The 14,140-nt window shown below is 38.1% G+C and overlaps 1 protein-coding gene across 1 annotated transcript in view; it reads left to right on the top strand.

Annotated features, from left to right (window-relative positions):
* PGGT1B (protein geranylgeranyltransferase type I subunit beta) overlaps positions 1 to 14,140 on the top strand; it is a 34,359-nt gene that overhangs the window by 5,214 nt on the left and 15,005 nt on the right. The window contains 2 exon segments of the mRNA XM_030512937.1: positions 574 to 692; positions 9,335 to 9,402. Coding sequence (XP_030368797.1) covers positions 574 to 692; positions 9,335 to 9,402 — 187 coding nt within the window.

Genomic DNA, 14,140 nt, shown 5'->3' with positions numbered 1-14,140 from the left:
TGAACATTTTCTCTCATAGCAAGCTATCTCAAATTCCTAACACAGTGCTGTTGCTTTGGTGCTCTGTCAGAGCAAGTAATGCAGCTGCTTGAGGAGCCATGCTTTAAACTATATGACTGTAATGGTTTGAGGTAAAAAAAAAACCCTCAAAGGAGGTGTTAGCATACAGGTATGGTAGCAGATGCTTATGGAAGGAAACGAGCTGTGTGCAAGACATTCAGCATGCTAGCTGAATTGGACACTTGGATTTGAAGTGCTTGATTTTTGGTGTTTAATTTAGTCATCTATGCTTTATACCAAAGGGCAAGAAATAAGGACCTCTAGATGGTGATTCATCCTGTGTGCCTATTTATACATTGATTGGTTACAAAGGAAGCCTTGCTGTTTGACATCTTACAGAGAAATGTTTACAGTACAAAGAACATAATTTCATCATGCTTTCTGAGCTAGGCTCTGTGTGTTGCACCACTGTCAAAGGCTGAAAATTCATAGATATATCTGTTTCTGCAACCGCTTGTTAATTTCCCCATGATATTTATGGTGGGAAGTGTAAGTCTTGTCTTTTTCTTTTAGGTTGACAATTGCATTTTTCGCACTCTCTGGTCTGGATATGTTGGATTCCTTAGATGTGGTGAACAAAGATGATATAATAGAATGGATTTATTCCCTGCAGGTCCTTCCCACAGAAGACAGTGAGTGAGTTTTTAGTTTTTTTTATTGACATTAACATCTTTGCTTTTGCTTTTCACATGGGGAATAGTGGGAATAGCTTCTTGTTTTTTATAAAATACAAAGTTGACCTTCCTAAAGTGCTGTCCTGGTAATTCCAGATAGTTATGTTGAGCAAGTCCTAGAAATAGATCCCTCTGCAATAATAAAGCTAGAAGCGGCAATTAGTTTAGCTTTTTAATGTATACAAGTTGAAATACTGAAATTTATTTGAAGATAAGACAGTATAAAATAGTATAATGAAGTTGCACTTTTAAGCATCTCAGAGGAATGTTTTACCTGGTTTTAAAAGAAATGCATATGTTATGTAACATTACAAATCTGATAGTGATTATATTGACTTCCACTAATTGTAGCTATGCCAAGAACTTCACAGGTTATGGTTATTTGGATTATCTTTTGGAAAATGGGAGGTATAAGGTTAAGAAGCAAAAAGGATGACCACAGTTCCTGCTTTAAAACTAATAATCTTTTCCTTAGATCTGTAAAGGTTAAAGTTACCTAAGTTTTTAGGAGTAGTGCTGTTGCTGCATCGCAGGTGGCCTCAGGTTGGAAGGTGCGGATCAAAGCCAGGGAGGGAGCACACAGGAGGGGTCCTTTTCCTGTCAGCTTGGCAGAAGTCAGGAAGGTGCTGTTTCTGTGGTTAGTTGGTGTTGGCAATTTTCAATATGGCAGTGCAGGTGAATGGTTAATAGCAGTAGAGGGGGCAGAAGGGAGGGAGATGCAGGTGAGACTCTACTGCTGCTTTGTGGCAGGAGGTGCTGGAGTGTGAAGTGATGGTGTGGGGATAGCTCCATGCTGGTCTGTAGAGAAAAGGTAATTCCAGGTACCCCTCTGTAAAGTCATGAACATGTATTTTGTATGTTGCACGGTTGTAGAAAGATAATTGTCTGTTTCCTTATAGTATCTAGTCTAATTATATACTGAAAATTAGGTGTCTTCCCTAAAAGCAGTTCTATGAAAGAAAAGCATTTTTATGAAGTAAGCATATGGAAGTCAAGATTGACGATGCTTAGTTTTTACAGTTATAAAAAGGTGCCTTTTCTTGTTCTGGAGACTTGAGAGTCACCCCAGGCGTTAGTTCTAATAAATTTGTTTTCTTGTATTGTATTCCAGGACTGATTATAGAAAATCAGGGGTTTGATCACATAATTATTCCCACAACATTTTTAATTATGAGAAGGTTCCTCTCCCTTAACATTAAAAAATTTTTCCATGATGTACGTGTTGGGGTTTTTTAGGAGTTGCTCACTTTCTGATCTTTATCCCAGTCTTCAGGATTGTATTCTGAAAGAACAGTGAAGTTTGCAAGAAGAGAGATTAGAATAGGCCTTTTTTTGTTTGTTTGATAGTATGCAGTAGTTCTTGGGAGGGTGTTCCAACTGGCCAATGTTTGGAATAGTCCCGTTGTCAAGAGCCTCCAAGGAAGAACAGTATAAATTTTGGCATGCAGATGTGGAGTTAACAGTCCAGGGCACAGCTGAGATACACTCCTCTTTTTTCTGGCTGTCATCAGAAAACTATGGGAGAGAAGTTTTAGGAGGGCGCTTTTGAGAGTGCATTCTGTGCTCTTAAGTAATCAATACTTCCTTTTCACCAGACAAACTTCCCTTCAATCCTGTATTTTTGTATCAGATTGTAAAAACTCTGTTGTTCTTACACACTTAGGCTTTTGGTAGTAACACTATCCAGTCACTTGACCCCTAAAATTCAGCATTATTTTTGTTCAATTTTTACATCATCTGATGGACAATAGGTGATGCAAAATGTAAACTATACCAGCATCAGCAAGTTAGATACTGGGTGACTACATGTGCAGAAGAGAATGTATACCCTCCTGTAGTGTCTACTTTTAAAATGTATTCACTTTCTGTTTTTTAATCCTGGGTGTGTGCAATTTTTTTTTAATTGGCAGCCTCCCAGCATTAGAGCTTCTACGCCACCTTTTGCCCCTTTGAAGAAGTAGCTAAACCCTGGTAGGCTGTAGATGTCAAGTTGTTGGTTTTGAAATGCTTGTGCATCTCTAGTTAAAGAGAACGGTTGCTAGCTTGACACATCAGAATCCTTCCAGGTAAAAAAAAGAACCCTTTACACCACTTTTAAAGAAACTTTCTATCGCAGCTCTTTTTACATGCGTGCTGATACATCTCTCTTATTTTATGGAAAATTTATTTTAAAACATTTAAATTCTAACACTTTTATGGTGTAGTTTCTGGAATGATGAATTCCAGTAATCTTGCCATAAGTAAGTGTGTTGTACTTGATATAAGTCTTCATTAATTTTGTCTCTGTGACTGAAAACCTAAATCTTGAGGTTTGTTTTTGATCGTGTCACTGTTTGAATTCCTAAAGTGAGCAAAAAAAGAATTCCTGTAGTTCTCATGAGAAAAATAAATTTCTCTGCTGTTTATGTCTGTCCCTCCAAAGGTTCCATATCCATAGCAGTTCAGTTGACTTTTATTTAGAGCACTTTTTAGGATGGCAAATTCAAATTAGTTTGAGCATTACTGCTATTTAGTGATTTTTCAAATGAATGTGTGACAGAACAATTGATACTCTGCAAACTTAGTATCTATTTGTGTTTATCAGTAACTGTTATAGTAGGTGTACTGGCTAGGATAGAGCTCGTTTTTCCCATAGTAGTCTGTTTGCTGCTGTGTTTTGAGCTCATGGCTAAAACAGTGTTGTTAACTAACAAAGCAGTGTTGCAGCTACTGCTGAGCAGTGCCTGCACAGCATCAAGGCTGTCTCTCTTTCCCCCTCTGCACTTTGTTTTCCCCTAGCAGATATAGCCAGAGGACACAGCCAGGGCAGGCCTTGACTGACCTGATACTCCATATTATCTGACATCATGATCAGCAGTAAAAGCCCGGGAAGGGGGGAAGAAGGAGCTGATGTTTGTTGTTGTGGCATTTGTCTTCTTGAGTAACCCTTACACGTGCTGAGGTCCTGCTTTCTGGGTTGTGTCTAGACACCTGGCTGCCTGCCTGATGGGAAGTAGTGAGTGAGTTCCTCCTTTGCTTTGCTTGTGCCCATAGCTTTTGCTTCGCCTATCAAACTGTCTCTGTCTAAATCTGTGAGCCTTCTCCCCTTCTCTCTGTTTTCTCACCTGTCCATGGGAGGAGGAGGTGAGTGGGTGCTTAGCTGCTGGCTGGGTTCAACCCACCACAGCAGGGCATTACAGAACCTGGTAGAAAATTCTGAATTTTGTGGTTTAGAATACTTATTAAACAGAATATCACAACATACTGTGATAGACTTAGGTAACATGTTTGTATTTACTCATATGTGATATGTCTGATGGCTCATAAAAGCTTCAATTCAGAGGTTTGTAGCATTTGAAATTTTTAAGTGAAACTAAAGCCTATGAATGCAAAATGTTTAGATCTTGATTTCGGTGAGTAAGAAAGCAAATATATACTCTAATGAGCCCAATTGAAATGCATTAGAGGAAGCTAAAGATGAAGGTCTGTCAGGATAGACTATATGCTTCCGTGAGTTTATTATAAATGATGCAAAAAAAATATTGTCCTTTAGGTACCATAATTTCAGTTTAAGTGTTAGAGACTGACTCAATACCAATTCTAATTAGGAGAGAATGGCATGTCACACACACGAGCTGACCCTCACACAGAAGCGTACCGTCTTTAGCTGCAGGCTTGGTCTGATTACTGTCTTTGAAGGACCCCTGTCTTCTGTAATTCTTGCAAAATAATTTGGCTTTATAGTCCTTAGATTTTGGCCATTGTACTTCACCTTTGCTTTTAGTAAATGCTCTGCTTAGGCCCATGGTTGATACATGTTTTTGTTTTGTGTGTTCACTGCAGAAAGACAGTACTGTATTTACTTACAGAAGGAAGTTAAAATCTTGAAAAAAAATAAAAAATTCTTTTTTCATTTTGAGAAGGGTGGTGTTCTTTTACAAGCCTTATCAGAAATTATATATGTTTAGGCTTAGACTTGTTTTTTAAAGTGTTAGTAAAATTGGAAAAGGGTTGACAGAAGATCCTGTTTCAGTTGCGTGTTTTTAAGATTATCGTTGTGTCAGACCTTTACGATTTTTCTTCTCATAAAGCAGCTCCTAGACAGAATTTCCAATTTATTTTAACTTAAAGTGCAACTCTTCTCTCTGTACTCAAGTAATCTAACTACAGACAGTGGAGGCACACTTATTGGCCATTGATCCACCATCCTCTGCCACAGCAACACTGGCATTGTTTGGCCCTGTTCGAGAGCTGATTTAGCTTGTTGAAGTGGCAGAGAGCATGCATTTATTTGTCTAACAGAAGGTTAGCTTTGTGCTGTGCTGATGAACCGTGTTGGCTGGGAGTGCTAGTGCCAGTGCCAGCCTAGTAAGGGAGAGAGGAGAAGATTGTGCTTTTTCACAGCAGGATGCTTCACTAACTTTGCTGTACTGAGGAGTGCCACCAAAAGGAGAGCTGAGACATACTTCATTTGTGGGTCTGGACCCCCAAGACCCCTGCATAGCAGGCTGAGAACCATTACACTACAGGAGGGACCTAAAACTTTCTTCTATCAAAGTCTAAATTTAGATGATTAGTAATGATTCTTCTTTACTTGTGTGTCAGTACTGAAGAAAATGGATAAAATGTCATTGTTTTTTGAGATCATTGTTACATGTGACCCTTCTGATTGTGAGTTTCTTCAGCAAAATTATTAATTCCAACATAATCTTTTTCAGTGGCTATATATGAAGTGTTTAACTGAATCTGTAATGGACTTTGATTTTAGAGAATGCAACTTTGCATTTTGTGACAATATTCTAGTGCTTTGATTTGCAAAAATAATTATCTTTTAGCCCTAGTTCAGTAAGAATTGTTTATGCTTACTTTTGTCTGGATGTACCACTGCGTCAGCCTGTGTTAAACCTGTGACTTTTTATGTTAAGATTTTAGTGATGTATGTAAGCCGGCTTCTGTCTGTACTTGGCAAAATGAGAAAAGCCTTGGAATGAGAGGAACACATTGGTAACCTGAATGGGACGAAGCAGTGGTAAAAGTTATCAATCTTCCCATGCAAGGCAAATCATAAAAGATAAATAACTAAAATGTCCTGTCTGTAACAAAAGAGCTGCCATGATAAGCCATCTGTGGTCGTCACTTGAAGCTCTGTTACATGTTTTAAGGACTTTCTGACGTCCATACACATAAGTAATGTGGCTTTATTCATGGAAAGGTCTTGGCTCTCGACTTGAGTGTGGAGTCTTTTGGTTTAGGAAAAGGGTTAATTTTCTTTAGTTCCATTATTGGATGTGAAGAGTTTTTCCAGGTGTGTTTTGGTCAACGTGCAGTAGTCATGCAGCAGTTGATGAAACGTTTATTATTTTTTGCGCTGTTTTAAGCTCTTTCAGTGTTTAAATATGCTTAACTCTGAAAGTGAACACTAGGTGGTACCATTTCATAACTGCAGCTATACTTGGTGCTTCAGCAGACTGTGCTGAAGCTGAACTGTCCCTCCAGCAATTTTTTATGAGGGTCCTACAAGAGGGAGCCCATAGGGAGCTGGAGAGGGACTTTTTACAAGGGCATGTAGTGACAGGACAAGGGCGGATGGCTTCAAACTGAAAGAGGGGAGATTTAGATTAGACATTAAGAAAAAATTCTTCCCTGTGAGGGTGGTGAGGCCCTGGCACAGGGTGCCCAGAGAAGCTGTGGCTGCCCCATCCCTGGAAGTGTTCAAGGCCAGGCTGGACAGGGCTTTGAGCAATCTGGTCTAGTGGAAGGTGTCCCTGTCCATGGTCTCTTAAGGGTGATCTCTTAAGGTCCCTTCCAACCCTGTTTTGTGATTCTGTGGCATAAACTGTGATCATATCCTTTTAATTAGAGTATGTTTAATTTCTAATTCTATTTCTGATTCTGACAAGCTGTTTGTGGTTCAGGAAAGTAGGCAAAAGTTTGATTAGCTCTACTAAGCTGTTATGTAAGATAAGAAGTACAAGTACTTTTACAAAAATCATAAAACCAGTTTTGCTGAAGATGAGGTGATGTGCATAAACTGAAAGACAGTGGGTGTTCCCCTTTGGTTCCCATTTGTTTTTGAACTTGTATGTTCAGAGGAGACTAAAAAGCACCAATTGAGACATGATGTCAATGCGCCAGAATCATCTGATCAGAAATTAGCTGTTCTCACTTCCTGCTTTTTACACTTCCTTTATCAGCTCAGCATGCTATTTTTCAATTCAAGAGTTGTAACTAAAAATTTAGCAATTCACTTGTAATCCTGAAGGTCTGGGAAGCTATCTGTTGCATACACGTTAATGACAAAGGATTTTTGTTTGGAGGAGGGGATAAAATTCCCTTTAAAGATTATGCAGTAGTAAGGACATTAAACAGCCATGCTGTTCTCTTTCTCCTAGGATCCAGTGTGTAAATTCTGGAATGTGAAATCAGAAGTCACTGACATAAAGAGTCAAGAATAGATTTTAAATCAATGACAGCAATACAGTTAAGAATCCACTATTTTAAAAGTACCAATGCTGGGTTTTAGTTAGTAGTAGTTTAGTAGTACAAGAAAAGTTTTTAAATACTACATGAAAATTGAACAGCTAAAGCAAGTAACAGTAACATGATTTTATTCATGTACTTTATTTTAATCTCTTTTTTTCAGAGTAGCTGTCAAGTCAGAAGCCAGTCAAAGCGACCCACTAAAACCACACTTACCTGAGCAGTTGGCTTTCCTACTGCTGTTTCTACCTTGATAATGAATTACAATCTACAGTCTAAAAGTGCAGTGACGGGAATCAGTCTTTCTGGGATGAATCCTTCCATCTAGCAACTAACAGCTGAGTTCAGTTTGACTGCAGAGCTGTCCTAATTGTAGCATGTTTTAATTTGCAGCAGGGCAGAACAACTGCGTGCTGGTAAGGTAGCAACTGTTTTCTGGGTGAAGGGTTTCCACATTAGTGCCGTTTCAAACTGAATTTTGTAGTTTACTTAAGCACTTAAGACAGATACATTTTTATCGAAAATAGGCCAAGTGAATGGTGATTTTTCCACAATGTCACCTAGGAAATCTGGTGTTTAGGAAGTAGGAATTCTAGTTCTCTTCTTACTGATTCATTTACTTTGTGCCGTTTTTCATATTGTGATGCTCTTGGGCCAGTGTCTCTCAGGACATTAGATTAGTCCTTAAGACTAATATTTATTGTTCATTTCAGAATCTGTTGCAACGTGAAATTCAAGTCTTTAACTCCAGGAGCAACACGCAAATGTTCTCTGCTGAGAAGATTTAGATTATAACAGAATGTGACCCCTGTGCCTTTTTTTTGTTTTTTGTTCCCCCCCCCCCCCCCGATACTCTTTCTATTTTCTCTGTGTGGATATGACTATAGCTACCAGTTTCAGTGCAGGTTGAAATGACCTTTAACGATATTACACGAGTAATATCATTAAAAAGTACTTTTGGTTGAAAGGTGAGGGAATGGAAAATTGCAGGTGATTCGCTCCATGTAAATTAGATCCAAAGACTTGTTTGGTAGAGAAACTAGCTTGCATACTTTAATGAAGGCGAAGTACTTAGACTAATAAGAGCTTCTAGTTCAAATGTTGCATACATGCAGAATGTATTTAAAATTAGAAGCCAACATGCTGATAAATGACACCAAAACTGGTAGACCACATTTCACAGTGATGTATTTAGGACTTTCAGCTTTATAACTGTTTGGTTAGTGTGGTGGAATTTTCTTTAATCTTCATGATTAAAGGCTGAAAAGCTGAGGGGCAGATGCGTGGTGGGGGGGAAAGGGAGTGGCACTTGTTAGACTTTTACTTTCAGAGACTGAGGAGTAAAGTAATTGTGTTTTTTGCCATGCAGAAGCAGATTTGAGCCCTGCAAACCTGTACTTATTTCTAGACAGTGTGTGGTGCACACTTCTTTATGCTGGATGCTCAGTTATTGTGACACATTTAAATTACACTGAATCACTAGCAGAAATGTTTCATAGCTACAACCTCTTGTACCATCTTGTTTTGGGTGAGATAAAAATGGCTCCAATTGAAAATTTACCTTTCACATCATATTAACCATTTCGTTCTGACAATACTGAGTTAGATCAGTGGCAGCTCACAACTGCAAATGGTTTGTTGTTCTTTTACATGTTGCAAAGTATCTTAAAACAACTCTGCGTGGCAACCAATGGTACTACCAGGCAGGAATCCAGAGAGGGAAAAAATCTGTTAACTTTGGCTCTGGGCACTTTTCCAGGGGAGCAATCACTTTTTTTTCCTCCCCCCCTTCCTTTTTTTTCTTCCCTTTTTTTTTTTTTTTTTTTTTTCTTTTTTGGCAAGCATGGAAGGCAGTTCTGTGCTGATATGAACACTGTAGTTCCACCAAATCAAAGTAATCTGTTGCTTTGTCATTACAGCAGGATCACGTTTGCTTGTTGTTTCGTTTGGGTTTTGTTTGGGGTTTTTTGTTAGAGTGATAACAAACTGAGTTTGGGAATATACTGAAAGACACATGCAAACTATAGTAATACTGTCAGTAGTGTTGAACTAACAGGTCTTAATCTTGACTAGAGAATTATTATTTCATAATGAGTGTTTCAGCAAAACAAGTTGAGTCTTTATTTTTTTGTCTTTTCCAGGATCAAACTTGGATCGCTGTGGATTCAGAGGCTCTTCGTATTTGGGGATGCCATTCAGTCCCTCCAAGGTCAGTTAATTGAGAGTGTGTGTACATGTGTGAAATAGTTTTAGATAGGCAATAAATGATCTTGTGGTTTTTTTATATTGACTTCATAATCATGGAATACCTGGAAAGCAAGGATTTTTAACTGTTAACACACCAAAATGTTTGCAGAGCTTTTAAGAAACATGTATAAGAAGCATACTGAAATGGTACTGCTGGAGTTTCCAGGGCAGTGAAGAAATTGACCTACAAACTGGGGCTTGTCTAAGTGCACTTTCCCCATTCTCTGATATTACTGAAGTAGGGAAACTTCTCTACCTAAAGAACTATCACCTGGTAGAGAAGGGCATAAAACCTCCGTATTAAGTGGTGCTTAATACGCTGTTCTTCAGTATTTCTCTTCCTGTGCTGAAACAGGCGTATCCGCCATGAGAGAGGATACTTTGAAGCCGATAGAACTGAGGTTCGAAAGAGTTCAATCTGTATACAGAAAGAAAGTGCTCTTAATACAAGAGAAAAAGGAGGTGAGCAGAGGCTGTTATATATTAAAGAAGGTATAGAGGTGTGACGGGGTTGGAAGAGGAAAGTAGAGGTCAGTGTGCAGGAAGGACTGTGAAAGATACAGTAGTTCTATGCTGTGTTCAAGAGTGAGAAGTCAAATCTCATCAAAGAGTGGATGAAAAATCTGCAAGACCACTAATGTATCACCAAGTATTTGATTTTTGTAGCAAGATTTCAAATATAAATGAATGAATCTTGAGATCTGAAATTGAAAGCAAGGATAGACATCTGATACACTAATGACTGTAAAAATGTTTGTAAAAATGCTTGAACTAACGTGACTGTGAAGGTAGCACAGCAGCCTGTTTTGGCCTTATTTTTGTTTACTCTTAACATAATTTCATGCTTCTGAGTAATTTGTGGGAATGTTAATCTACACTGGAATAATAATTGCCTCTTTGCATAGCAAATTATCTTTGCATAGCAAATTATCCAAGTACTCATAGCAGTAATATTCAGGGGTAGCACTTCCTAACAAGGGAAAAATAATTGTGAAGAGGGTTTTTTACATCTCTACATGAGGTGCTATGGCTGCACATGACAGGGAAGATAATTTGTCTCTTAGTTTGCTTTGGTATTTATCCTGGTTTACACTACAGTAGTGTCTGCAGTGTGCTCACAGTGTAGTAGCAAGATGAATTCGTCATCTGTTTTATTTGGAATTGACAATTGTAGTTGGCAATCCAGCTACCTGATGAGCTTGAAAATAGGAATACTTCTACTTAAAACCTAAGCCAGTTTGGAATCTGTAGTGGTGACTTACTGGGATGCTTTGTTAAAAACAAAGTTGAAAGACAAAATACTAGATAATTTCAGTGTAGTTGTATAAGAAAAAGACTGGTTTTACTCAAAAGGAAGATGTTTTTCTTTGATAAGTCACTTAAGGAAGCTGAGGTTGTCATGCTATTATTGTGGCATAACAGCATTATAAAATGACATAATTTTACAAAACTGAGATAATAAAAATGTATCAATCATGTTTCCTCAAAGATCTGGGTCAGTGCCATGTGGTGCATTCGTTTAAGAATCTTATTCAAATCTTCCCCAGTGTATAAAACTTGAAGAGCAAGTTCTGGGTATAGTCTGAGATCTTGCAAAGGTCCCCGAAGACAGAAAGTCCGTAAGATCGTCGAAGCATCATTATCCCTTCCCAGCACTTTCTGGTGTTTTACTTTAACTCTCAACTTCCAATAGTACATGCTTCATACTTAAATGTTCTCTTCTCAAGAAATATGTTGCAGCCCATCGGTGTCTTGTAATGTGTTAGCCAATCTGCAGAAGGGACAGAGGCATGAAATCAGGTAGCCTGCAGCAATTACCTACAGGGCCATTATCTTTAGAAAACAGATGGACATGCTTTTTGTTCAAGCATTGCAGTACTTTTTTCATTGCATCTCCTTTAGTGAGATCAGATCTGCTTGATTTATCAGCATACAAAGATTTAAAGTATTTTCAGTGTTATTGCCCTAAAATGTTCTGAAATTACTCAGAAAAAGAAAAACTTGGAAATCCACTTTGAATTATGTTGAAGGTCTTATTATTTTTCTTTATTCATAATTTTTAAATGTTCTATTAAATCTCTGTCTTGAAAAACAATTTTTTGAAAAGCCTATAAGCATTTTGGATTTGCATTGACAGTTACTATTTATTACATGCCACTCCCTTGATTTCATTCTTGACCTCTGAGAAAATGCCATACTGGAGGCCCCCAAATCTCTTCTGTCATTAGGGACCCTCCAAAATAATAGAAAAAAGCAAGGGATATGTTACAATTTCCAACTTTACTAAATATTACCAGGATAGCTCTTTTGGTTTGGGGTTTGTTGGAGTTTTTTAGCTGTTACCATTTCAGTGCTTGAATGTAGTGTCTATGCAGCTCTTTGGGACTGTAGGAAAAGTGAGCAAAACCTTATCCACATGACCAACTCAACACTCACAGCCATAACAAGCCTTAACACTCTTAAATGTAAATGAGGGCAGAGGGCTGCTTCTGTCACTGCATTAAAACATGAATCATTTAAAATAGGGTAACAATTGTTTTCTGAAATGGCTCCAGGTTCTGCAGTCTCTCTGATCTGGTGTTATTGGAGTTTAAACTAGCTTTTTACTTTAGAGGGGAACAGATGGACTTAGGTCTTTTCAATCTCTTTAAAGTGTTATGAAACAGTTTTAGGGACTGGATTGAATACCTGGAACTTCTATGTAAGATTGCAGTAAATAGCATGTGCTTTTACTTGGGGAAGAAAGGTATGATTTGTGTTCCCAGCACACTGTATATTCTCAAGGATGAAGCAATCCATGTTTGTAACACTGATGCCAGGTGTGAGAATTAAGTTTTTTGAAAGTGGCACTCTGCTTGTGTAGAGGTATGTTTAGGAGTATGGTTACTAGCATTCTTTGTAAACATTTGGAGAGATCTTACCAATGCTTTTGCAGCAGAGTTTCTTAGCTGTTTTTGCAGTGGTCAGTGGGAATTGTTGGTGACCATGAGTTATATTTAAATAGCTGTTATAGATCATGTGGTAGGTAACATTATCACGTCGCTGAACCAGATTTAAATGTTTGAAAGCTTCCCTCACCTTGCATCTTTAAGTATCTGTTCTTTTAAGGAAGACTCAGATTGTGGAGACCATGATGGTAACACCCATAGAGCAGAACTATTTTACTCCGTCACCGGTATCCAAGTTAATCTGTTTACTGTGTGCCTTACAGACCGTACTTATTAAAAAAAGTGAATTTTAAGAGAGAACGGGACCGGGCCATATCACCATTGTTGTCGTCTCAGACTATTTCTGCACCAGTGTATTAGTTCAGATCAGTAGAGAGCGCTTGGTAAGAGCACTTTAATGTGCTTGCTCCAAAAGAGCAAGACACACAAACCAGGCCCCTTTTAAATCAAACTAAACCAGAAGCTGCACTCTGAGTGAACTTCTTCATTAGTGGGCTGCTCATCCATGGAGCCAGGCTACAGCTGGCATGGATTGTGAGATGCCTGTGGTGTAGGCACTGGTACCTCAGCACCTGCTGTTCTGCCTTCCAGACCTGCTCCTGTTGCATTACTCCTTCATGTAGACACATCCTTGCTAGATTAAATGTATTTCTTCTGGTTGTTCAGTCTAAGTGTTTAACAATCCATCCACAGTTTAATGGCTTTCTTGTTGCCAGTTTCTGAGATGTAACTTCTGCTATTCTTAAAATAACTTCAAGCTGATTGTATGTGCAGGCAACACATATCACTGTTTGCTCTATATGCATCATACAAGCATAGTTCATGGTCTTTATTAAAACTACCAGACCTGCAAAATTGTGTATAGCTCTGGAATTGCTGAAACCCTGTTCTGGGAAAAGCAGCGTGCTACTGCTATGTTTTGAAATATTTGCATAGAAAATGAAGTACACTTAGGATTTTTACATTGTCTGGATACTGTTGTGATTGATACAATTTGTTTGGGGAGGATGGTATTACTTAGTTTCATGAGCATACAGTATATGTGGTTATCACTCTTTGTTTTTACTGCAGCAAGTAATATTGTAATAGAAATACTAAAATACAGAATCCATTAAAAATAAGGGGCCCAGTTGTTTAAACCTGCTTGTAGGCTACCAAAGATTTACGGGCAATATGGCATTAGCATGTGTATAGAAAATTACAATTAAAAAAAAAAAAAATCTTGTGAAGTGGGAATTTTCAGTTTATGTAGACATTGTGTGAAAAATCGCCACTTGAAAGAGAATGTTGTTTGAGAACTACAGATGCCTTAGAAAACTTCCTGAACATCCAAGCTTGTAGTATTTAGAACATCTGGGTAGAGTTTTCCTAAATACCATTTCAAAAACCAAGTCTGAATATCCTTAGAATAAACCTTCCTTGCTTAGCGAATGTAGTCTTCCTCTGGAAATTATGTTTTCTAGTATTTTTCTCCCAATTTCTTACTAGAAACAAACTCTTTCACTATTGTTATTACTGTTCAGTCATTCCTGATGTCAGTTGATTTGGAGATGAACTACCTATTAAAGTGTGTAAACAGCAGTGGTGAACAGTTAACATTGATTTGCTCACTCTGGCATTTTCAGTGTGTTTGTGTGAAACAGAGGCATCTTCTGTACTTCCAAGTAGGAAGAAATCAAGTGTTCTTCTCAGTCCAGTTTAATTTCAATTATATAGATGTTTAAAAACTTAGTTTTCTTCGGTAGCTGCTGA

The sequence above is a fragment of the Strigops habroptila genome, chromosome Z (assembly GCF_004027225.2).
Source record: "Strigops habroptila isolate Jane chromosome Z, bStrHab1.2.pri, whole genome shotgun sequence".
Classification (NCBI taxonomy): Eukaryota; Metazoa; Chordata; class Aves; order Psittaciformes; family Psittacidae; genus Strigops; species Strigops habroptila.
This window is presented reverse-complemented; position numbering and strand designations above follow the sequence as displayed.